This window comes from Dryas octopetala, chromosome 2 (genome assembly GCF_963921425.1).
Source record: "Dryas octopetala chromosome 2, drDryOcto1.1, whole genome shotgun sequence".
Taxonomy (NCBI): domain Eukaryota; kingdom Viridiplantae; phylum Streptophyta; class Magnoliopsida; order Rosales; family Rosaceae; genus Dryas; species Dryas octopetala.
In genome coordinates, this window is record NC_141367.1 from 10,045,526 (window position 1) to 10,055,910 (window position 10,385).

The window sequence follows — 10,385 nt, forward strand, 5'->3', positions numbered from 1 at the left end:
TTTTATTTTGCTTCTCAGCAAAAACAACCTTCCATTTCGTAAGTGGATTTTTGGCTTTCTGATGGGTAAGATAATGAGAATTTCGTGTAGATTTTAGTGGTTAATCAAAGTGTGTCTTCTATTTCTTATGGGTAAGTGGATTTTTGGCTTTCTGATGGGTAAGATAGTGAGAATTTCGTGTAGATTTTAGTGGTTAATCAAAGTGTGTTCTTGAAAATTATTATTTGGGAACTGAACATTTTGCTTGTTTCGAAGGCTTCAATAGCCTTCAAGCCTTCAATAGTCTTCGAAAGATTAGGCAACCTGTTTTGTTTTAATGCCAATGAGCTTATGTTGCGACAATTTGTTTTTATTTTCGTTCGAAGTGCTAAGGATTTTGAACGCTATTCATTCAATTTTGTTTTGATCGAGATAATTTAATATTTGAATGGTTATTTAACCAGAAAAACTTTATATGATCATTCAAAATTTAGGCCTTTTAATTTTATAATTTATCGACAGTCTTATGGCTTTTAAAATTCTAACTAAAGTCTCATAATATTGTAACTATTTCATGTTACATAATATTGGTCCATTAATTTCTATTTTTTTCACACACACCAGATGCCGAGCGCTCGGCAGCCATTTTCGAGTGTTCAGCAGTGCATTTTTACTTCTTCCTTAAGCCCTGGTTTGTCAGTTTTATATTATGTTTTAACTTTGAGATTTTGGGCTCCACAAAACTCATTCTATACTCATTCTATACTCTATTAAGATATGAGGTGAACTTGTATCCCTATACCCTCAAAAAATAAAAAAATAATGACATATTTATTTGACAAGGCAATGGTCAAAGGGCTTTATTTGAAAAAAAAAAAAAAAAAACAAAATCATAAGGTTTTTTTTCAAATAAGAAATGTTAGAATTACTAAACTCTAATTTTTTTCTTTTTCTAATCAGAGGTGGTATTTGGGGTTATGGTTACCATGAGCGGGTGAGGCCCAGACCTCCTGATTGTATTCCTTGTAGCCTGGAAGAGGATAGATTGGGCTTGGTGAGGCCCAAGCCTCCTGATTGTATTCTATTTTTTAGATGTGAGGTTACAACCAATAAAAGAGATATCTTGTACGCTCAAATTAACTTATTTGATAACTTTAAATTGAGATTTATAAATAAAAAGAGAAAATTTACTACTATAATAATGTAAATAGACATCGGTCAATAGACAACGATTTGTGTTTTGTCCGTTATCTTAATTTACTACACAACGGTTTTTACAAAACCGTTATATGGACGTATAATATCCAATGGTATTTGGTTTTGAGATTTTTCTTAAATTATTAAACACAATAGTTTTAGACAAAACTGTTGTATTGGTTAAGTTACAAGAAAATAAAGAATTTGCGGTTCTTTGTATTTGGCCAAAAGCGGAGGCGCGCTAATGAACAGTCCTCTCCTTAAGTCTAATTTGGTCAAAGCCCTCTGACTTCACCTACTTTCAGACACTCATCCCCCATTCGATTTCCATCTTTGCCGTCCTCAACTCCTCATCGCGCAGAAATCTCTCATAGCTCGATCTCTTTCCTTTTGCATTATCCAAATTTTCTCCCTCTCTATCTCTATCCTCTCTCTACGTCTATCAGTGTCTCTCTCGCTCTCTCTCCATTTCTGCTACTGACCGTTCTCGGCTAGATTTGGGAGCCCAACCAGTAAAGCTCATACAAGGTTTCGCTCTAACTGTAAAGCCCATCCCTATCTAATTATGATTTTAATGTTGGTTAGATTTTCTTGATTTAGGATTTAGGGTTTCATACAAGGAAGCTCCTCCCTATCTGATGAGGGTTTTTAATGTTTATTTGATTTTCTTGATTTAGGATTTAGGGTTTCATACAAGGAAGCTCCTCTATGAAAAGCATAATTTCTCTTTTCGTCAGTTCTTTTCTTTTGTTCAATTTCGGTGAGTTCTTCAACTGGGTACCTGTAATTTTTCCTTATATTCACTTTTATATGATGAGTTTTCTCTTTCTTTTAAGTTTGAGATTTCTATCTTTTCTTACATTTTGATGCATCTCTCCCACCTCCCACCTACATACCCATTCTGATTTTTTTTTTTTAAAATCTGTGGTAATACATGAGTTGGTGAATATTGTGTCTATGTATCTGTGAGAGAGAGAGAGAGAATGGAGAGGGTGGTATAACCATCAAAGTTTGTTTAAGAAATTAATAAAGGATGTGTTTCTATGAGCAAAGAAAAAACAATGCCATTCTAAAATCTCAAATTAAGCTAGACTCTTTATCCAATTATGTTTTTAGAGGACTTGGTAATTTTCTTTGTTCTGCTTATTTTGTGCTTTTAGAGTAGTTTGTAATCTCTAATGACTAATCTATTCTTTTGAATACTTGTTCTACTAGTTTTGTGCTTAATAATTTACTTTAATTTTCCATTACTTGAATCTCACTCTAGGCAAAATCTAAGAGAAAAAAAAATTAATTAGTATATAGGTGTTTTTCATTAATGAGTTATACATGGATGCAGAAAATGTTGTTGTGGGAGATGCAGGCTATTCATCTTGAAGCTCATGTTGAACAGATGTTTGATGGTTTGGATGATGCAGATGGTGCAGAGGATGTACCCTTTGATGAGCTCGTGGGCATGCAAGGACCTGTGTTTCATTTAATTAGTTGAAAATGCATTCACTGTAAGTTGGTTGTCACTGATTTCCCCTGCCCCCCTCCTTTTAATTTATGGTTGCTGATATATTGTTTCTCAGGTTTTACAGTCTTTTCCTAGTTGCTCTCCCTGTAATCTTTATCTTTTGTTCTTATATTTTTACCAGTCTCTATTTGTATTCTTAATGAAAGAAATTTTCTTATTTATGTAATTAATATTAACGTGTTGAGTGAATGAGGGACCCAAGTTTTGTTTGAACTTCTAAATTTATCATGTTTTTCCAGCATATAAGTTGTTGTTATATATTGTTAATATATTTGTTTTCCTTTCTCTCCTTGTTTTTAGATCCATCTGTTGCTTTATTACATCATCTTGGACAGCAATTGAAGCAGGTGACTAATGTTAATCTCTTTGATGCTAAGGCTTTGGAATCGATCAAATCAACCAGTTTATATGTAAGCTCTTGACCTTTTTTGTTTCTTGCTATACATTTTGTTAGGGGTACTTTGATATATCATAGATTCTTGCTTTATCTTAGTCAAACCCAAGTTTGTTATTGCTGCAATTCATTGTTGCAGAATACATCTACTCGATCACTTTTTAGTGTTGGGAATAGGATTCTGGATGACAACATTGAGAGAAATAATGGCAATGTACCTCATGTATGGCAGTAAGAGGATACATGGATCCGATACTGTTGAAGCCTTCATGAATCCATGCACATTTATAATTTAATTCCTTGTTCTCTGCTGTACATTTTATTTTGTATCCTTCATTAATCACTATTGGAATTTTAAATGGACCTGTTTGAAGCCTCAGGTCTTTTATTAGTGACATGACTAGGAAAAAAGGAGAAAGAATGGCTGAACAGGTCTCTTTCAGATTGTTCTTGGTTGCAATTCATTCTATGTCTTCTGCTTTTTTGTATTTTATAACTTCTTTTCTCTTTTATTAATTTTCTGCTTCTATAGAATGGGGAAACTAAATACATAATGTAGTTATATAATTTTTTTCTTTCTTAAATTATATATGGTTTGGCAAGGTGGTTATCTTTCTCAATTGCTTTCTCCTTAACAATATTGTAGAAATATGTTTGTAGAAACATTTCTGTTGGGCCTCTAACAGTTGCTAACATCTGTAAATCTCTTGAAGAAAATTATTAAATGGCTTGTACATGAGTAGGAGTCTTGAAGATGTAATTTTTTTAATCAATGTGTTCCGTTGACCTAGGAATTGTATGTTCTCTGGGTCCTAAGGTTGGTAGTCGATAACCAGGTGGTAATAAAAGAGGAAAATGGATTGTACATACATCAGATGGCCAATATTTTAGTTCTTTGGTAGTTGTACTGCTTTCCACCATTTAACAATTATTTTATAGTGTTTCCATGGTCTATGTGGCTTTCATGTTAAAGGTTAGCCCTGTCATTAGCTGCTAACTTATTTTAGTTTGTCTGCAGAGTTCCTAAGTAGAGCTTTACATTTAGTGTAGTGTGTAGTGCGAAAATCTTGGTATTTAGAAATGGAAGTTCCAATTTTATGTTTTACTAACTAACCATTTTGGTCAATATATTGTCTATTGATTCTATGTCCATTTTGTCTGCTCGTAGAATTTTGTTTTCAAACCTAGCTTATTACCTCAAGAGGGAAAAGCAGAAGGCTTTAGAGAATATGGAAAGAACTTCAGCTCAGGTATGGTTATCCATATTTCTGACAGAGTTATGCTTAGTGCATGCTTAGGCTTTGGAATGCATAGTTTTAGTAATTATTGTACTAAATCTTTGGTAAATCTTAGGTTATCCATATCTCTAGCATCACTATTTTTATTTATTTAGCTTTCAATTAAATATTTGGTAAATCTTTTCTTGACATTTTTGAAATTGTAATAAACCATCCATTGCTGTTTAAAGGGTGTTTTCCTTCTCAAATGACTCATAAAGAATTTTAACAAAAAGAGATTGTACGTGAAAGACTTGACTTGACTTGACTTTCAAAAAGGTTTTTATGTAAGCTTTGATGTATATATATGGACAATTGGAATGTGCATATATTGATGGTTTTGTTTATCCTTACAAATGGAAAGGATGCTGAAGAAGGGAGATGGCCAGAAAGTGGTTATGGATGGTTATTGATTTTACAAGAGAGGATCATTCACAAGCTGTGCTTTTTGTGTGTGTCAGTTCTTGACAAGTAAATATATACATATGCCTTTTAATAAACCCCCCTTTTATAGGCATAATATATCTGCATCAGCTAATTGGCCCATGGATGATGGCCTTCAGTTTCTATGCTCATTGTAGGAAATGGGAAATTGTGAAATAAACTTACAAAGTTTTGTAAGCATAATGATTATGTGATGAAAAACTCATAGCTGTAGCAAACTTACATTATTAACAATTGACATGCAGGAACTTGAAAGGCAATCAATTATGAGGCTTTGTTTCAAATGCTCTTTTGGAAAGATCAGAAGCTGGATTACTTGTACAGAGGTACACCTTCCCATCTCAAAATATTTAAATGTCACATTTTATGGTTGCAGATAGAAGCTCAAAATGTGTCTTTATTTTCACATATTTTGATTTTTCTTTAATTAATGAGTCCATTTGCCTATTTTTCTGTAGGGATTCAAAGACGGGAGGAGCTCAAAATGCTTTGGTTGTCGGTCCATCTACACCAAAGGCACAATGAGTAGTCTCTTGCTCTCTCAGTTTATTATTCTCTTATTATCTTCATGAAAGGTCTTTGGAGGCAACAATGGTTTCTCATGTTTTTATTTTATCTATGTTGTACATGTATTGACTTGTTGGTCATTTGGGGCAGCAAGACATTTTATTTTGTGAGGGAGGAGAGTAGTATACATGTATTTCTTTGATACATTATGACTTTGTACATTGAAAAGGTTGAAAATATTATTGATTACTTTGTATCTAGATGTTAACAAGTAAATAATACAACAAATTCTCTATCAAAAGTGTTGTATGTACCTTTGATTTATAATGGTTCAATATCAGAAATCATTCTCTAATCCATAAGCATACCACGAAATCCTTAAAAAATTGTTGTACTAAATAACTTCATGCAACAGTTTCCAACACAAAATCGATGTATCAAAGAATTATATACATCTAAACAAACTTGAAATAAATAGGCCACACAACGGTTATATACTAAAAACCGATGTTCTTAATAACTTTATGCAACGGTTTATTATTAACACCGTTGTATGAAAAAGCTATAGACATGACAATTGCATGTTTATGAATACCATACACAACGGTTTATATATAGCAATACATTGTTGTCTTGAAGGGTATTTTAGCTCGAGTTTCTACTTAAAATAGTTGTAAAATACATATGTTTAGTAATCATAACCGTTGTCTAAATTGCTTTTACACATCTGTCTTTAAGGATAAACCGATGTATAAGTTAGTGCTCAACAACAGTTTTCTCTAAACTATTGGTTTTGAGGGTGTATATACAACGGTTTTACACCTAAAACCGTTGTGTTAATGTCATCAACACAACGGGAAAAAACCGTTATCTAGTTGTACCCCAATAGACGTCAGTCGATTAGACGACGGTATTTAGGAACACTAGACAACGGTTTTTACCCATTGTCTATTAGCTTTTTTGTAGTAGTGATTAGGTGTAAGTTCAATTTTGGAGTGTCTTTTGGACTAAAACCATATAGCTTTTTTTATTTGTACTGAAATCCATTTTTTTAGGCTAAAGTTCAAAAAATGGACCCACATATATGTCGCTTTTTTGAATTTTGGCTCATATTATCTCCTAAAATTAAGATAATTAATATGAATTAATTTTAAGAATTTTGGAATTTTGGCTCATATTCCATAATTTTAAGAATTATTGAATTTTGGTTCATATTAATTTTAAGATAATTAATATTAATTTTAGGAATTAATATTAAAGATGTCCTAATTTTTCCATTAGGACATCTTTAATACTTACACTTTTTAATTAAAACAACTATTCAAAATATATCAATTTTTATATTTTTTAATTTAAAATTATTTAAGATAATTTCCGCTTAGGTAATATTATGTTTTAGATTTAGGGTTTAGGTTATAGAGTGTATAATGTGGCATATTAGGTTTTAAGATCACCCAAAATCTTTGACTTAAAACCTAACGTAAAGCCGACAAACCATGCACAAGAATAAGACTTACGGGATTAGGGTTTAGATTTAGGGTATAGGGTTTTAGATAGGATAAAGTGATAATATTAGGATAATATAATATGATAATACTAGAATAATATAATAAGATAATATTAGGATAATATTAGAATTTAAATCTCATTAATTTTAAAGTAAATTACTCTAAAGTTCATTTTACAAGGCCAAATGATAAACAAACTCACCTAAAAAGTTACAATGATAAATAAGTTCAATTTGTACAAATAAACCCCATTTTATATCTTCTTCCTTGTTTTTTGTTTTTTTTTTTTTGAACTGGAAAAATTGTCACTGTTGCACAGTGGTAATTAGTAACAGTATAACACGAGTGTTTTATACAATTCAAATAGTGAAAATTGACGAGCACTCGGTGAACAGTACCGAGTGCTCGATGAAAGTTCCTAGCACTCAGACCGACCTATCTCAGTACTCGAAGAGTGCTGGACTACGTCATCGGGAATTTTGCAATTACAACTAAATTAAATGTAACATACAAACTAAACTATAATTAATCTAACAATATACATATAAGCATACAAACAAACTATTAAATTTTAGCATTTAAGAACATACAAACTAACTAATCAATTTTATAATTAATTTTAACATACAAACTAATTTACTAAAAAAGTTTAATACAATTATATATGAAACATTAAATACTAAAACTTAACTAAAAGATAGATTAAACACATACCTCACCAAAAATGCAATTATCCTTCACAACAAATGCAACATTATCCTTCCTTCACCAAAAAAATAAATCATTGTTAAATATTTGCCCAACATCAATCTAAATTCAGATTTCACAACCAAACCACTAAATTAAAAAAAACCACAACATTAACTAATTAACACTAAAATCAGAAATTTCACAACCAATTTATGCAAAATCCACAACAAGTGCAAATTGTCCAATCCTACAAAAGCAAAATCCACAATATTAGAAAACATAAAAAACAGAAAATAACAAAACTTAATTAAAATAACATAAATTGAAAAAAAAAAATTACCTTGTGTTTCGGTGAGTTGGTTTCGGGTGGGCGGGGGGGGGGGGGATTGGGTTTGAGTGGGGTGTGTTTTCGGGGGAGGGTGGGTTTCGGGGGGGTGGGGGGTGGGTTTCGGGGGGAATTAAGGTGGGTTTTGGGGGAGTGGGTCTCCGATGGGGGGTGGGTTTTCGGGAGGAGGGAGGAGGAGTGGGTGGGTTTTCGGTTGGAGGGGGTGGATTTCTGGGGGTTGGGTTTTCGGAAGCAGGGAGGAGGGAGGAGGGTTTTGGGTTTCGGGGGAAGGAGAAGGGAGGAGAAGGGAAGAGGCGGCAGCCGAGAGCAAGGAGAAGCGCGGCGAGAGCTGAGAGGGAGTGAGAGTGAGTGAAGTGTGAAGTGTGAAGTGAACCCAGAACTGGGTTAGATTGAACGACTTTGGGCGACGAACATGATTCCGTCGCCCAAAGAACCTTTAGGCGAGGAATTCATTATTTCGTCGCCCAAAAAGCCTTTGGGCGACGGAATCATGTTCGTCGCTCAAAGTCGTTAACTTTAGGGCACCGTTTCATCCCGCCACAATTTCAGAATTTGGGCGACGCACCGTTCGTCGCCCAAAGTTGATTTTTGGTATGAACCACGATCGTTCATACGTTCGAGGTCCAATACCAAACTTCTAGATCTCCAATTGACCTAATTTTTTAGAGGAATGATCTTTGAGTGGGAAACTAATAAATGAACGGTTCAGATCGTTAAAAACACAATCGACATATAAGGTTCTACATATAAATCAGTGGATTTTACACTTAAATAATAAAATTCTATTAACTATTTCGTTCAAACCTTGTCGATTCAATAATTGTGAAGACAATAACGTCATTACAACAATTATAGTCGTTCATCATCTATGTTCATACGCAAAGATCATCCCTGCAAAAAATCCGCTCAATCAGAGTTCATCTAGCCGTTCGATTATGATTATAAAAACCATGATCTTTCATACACACTAAATGCTAAACCTAACTTCTACTTCTTAGATTGAGATAATTTTTTGTATGGATGATCTTTGAGTGGGGGACTAGCCAATAATCGGTTCGGATTCTTAAAAACATAATAGAAATCTGAGTTTCTACATATAAATACACTTGAAGAGTATAATTCTATTAATTTTTTTGTAGAAATTTTGGTGATTCAATAGTTTGTGAAGACTACAATGTGATTTTAACGATCGGAACCGTTCATTTTATTCGTTTATTTTGGAAGATCATCCCTGCAAAAAATCGGCTAAATCAGAATTCATCTCCTCCTTCGATTAATATTAAAAAATTCACGATCGTTCATAAGTTCAACCACCGTTACCTAACTTTTACATCTCCGATTGAGCTAATTTTTTGCAGGGATGATCCTTGAGTGGGAAATTAAAAAATGAATGGTTCTGATCTTTGGAAATACAATCGTATCGTATGCTATTACATATATAAAATTGTAAACAAAAAAGTATTAGTACTTTGGGCGAGGAACTACAAATTATAAATTCGTCGCCCAAGGTCCCTTTGGGCAATGAAATGTTAAGTTCCTTGCCCAAACCATTATTACAAAACGATCATTCCTACATTCGAGCTCCGATACCAAATTTTTACATCTCCAATTAACCTAATTTTCTGCAAGATTAATCTTTGAGTGAGAAACTAATAAATGAACGGTTCGGATCATTGAAAACACAATCGACATATGAGGTTGTACATATAAATGAACGGTTTTTGCACTTGAAGAATAAAATTCTATTAACTCTTTCGTTAAAACCTTGTAGCTTCAATAATTGTGAAGACCACAACGTGATTATCACGATCAGAGCCATTCATCATATACGTTCATACTCAAAGATCAACCCTGCAAAAAATCGGCTCAATCGGAGTTCATCTACCCGTTCGATTATTATTATAAGAATCAAGATCGTTCATACATCCTAAATGCCAAACCTAACTTCTACATCTCCAATTGAGATAATTTTTTGCATGGATGATCTTTGAGTGGGGCACTAAGAAATGATTGGTTCGGATCGTTAAAAATACAATACAAAAGTGATCTTCTACATACAAATACACTTGAAGAGTATAATTCTATAGTTTTTTCGTTGAAACTTTGTCGATTCAACAATTGTAATTTCAACGATCAGAGTCGTTCATTTTATTCGTTTATAATCAAACATCATTCCTGCAAAAAATTGCCCAAATCAGAATTCATCACTCCAATGATTAGTATTAGCAAATTCTTGATCGTTCATACATTCGAGCACCGTTACATAACTTTTACATCTCCAATAATCCTAATTTTTTGCAATGCTGATCTTTCAATAAGGAATTAAAAATTGAACGGTTCGGATCGTTGGAAACACGATCGCATTGTATGAATAACATACATATAATTGTACAAAAAAAAAAAAAAAGGAATGACCCTTTGGGCGACGAACAAATTCCTCGCCCACAATCACTTTGGGCGACGAAATATTTTGTCTCCCAAAGTACCTTTGGGCAACAAATTTAGGTTTTCCTCGCCCAAAGGT

General features: G+C 33.2%; 1 protein-coding gene across 10 annotated transcripts; it reads left to right on the forward strand.

Moving 5' to 3' along the window:
• The first annotated feature begins 1,471 nt into the window (after nt 1–1,471).
• Nucleotides 1,472–5,441, forward strand: LOC147292979 (uncharacterized). 10 transcript variants are annotated; one of them, XM_086233936.1, is made up of 8 exons: nt 1,472–1,718; nt 1,854–1,936; nt 2,516–2,678; nt 2,996–3,105; nt 3,229–3,312; nt 4,258–4,339; nt 5,056–5,136; nt 5,269–5,441. In XM_086233936.1, the coding sequence occupies exons 4-8, from the start codon at nt 3,050–3,052 to the stop codon at nt 5,380–5,382; spliced, it is 417 nt and encodes a 138-aa protein (XP_086090062.1). In that variant the 5' UTR covers nt 1,472–1,718; nt 1,854–1,936; nt 2,516–2,678; nt 2,996–3,049; the 3' UTR covers nt 5,383–5,441. The 10 variants fall into 10 exon arrangements, 7 of the variants coding, with proteins under 7 accessions (XP_086090062.1, XP_086090065.1, XP_086090061.1 ...); XM_086233939.1 differs by having other exon boundaries at nt 2,595–2,678; XM_086233935.1 differs by having other exon boundaries at nt 1,472–1,704.
• Nucleotides 5,442–10,385: the final 4,944 nt, after the last annotated feature.

Bases quoted from the DNA above. Each gene is read 5' to 3' on its own strand.
- LOC147292979 (XM_086233936.1), top strand. From the start codon at position 3,050: ATGTTAATCTCTTTGATGCTAAGGCTTTGGAATCGATCAAATCAACCA. The intron at 3,313-4,257 runs GTATGGCAGTAA...GTCTGCTCGTAG, and splicing joins ATAATGGCAATGTACCTCAT to AATTTTGTTTTCAAACCTAG. The intron at 5,137-5,268 runs GTACACCTTCCC...ATTTTTCTGTAG, and splicing joins GCTGGATTACTTGTACAGAG to GGATTCAAAGACGGGAGGAG.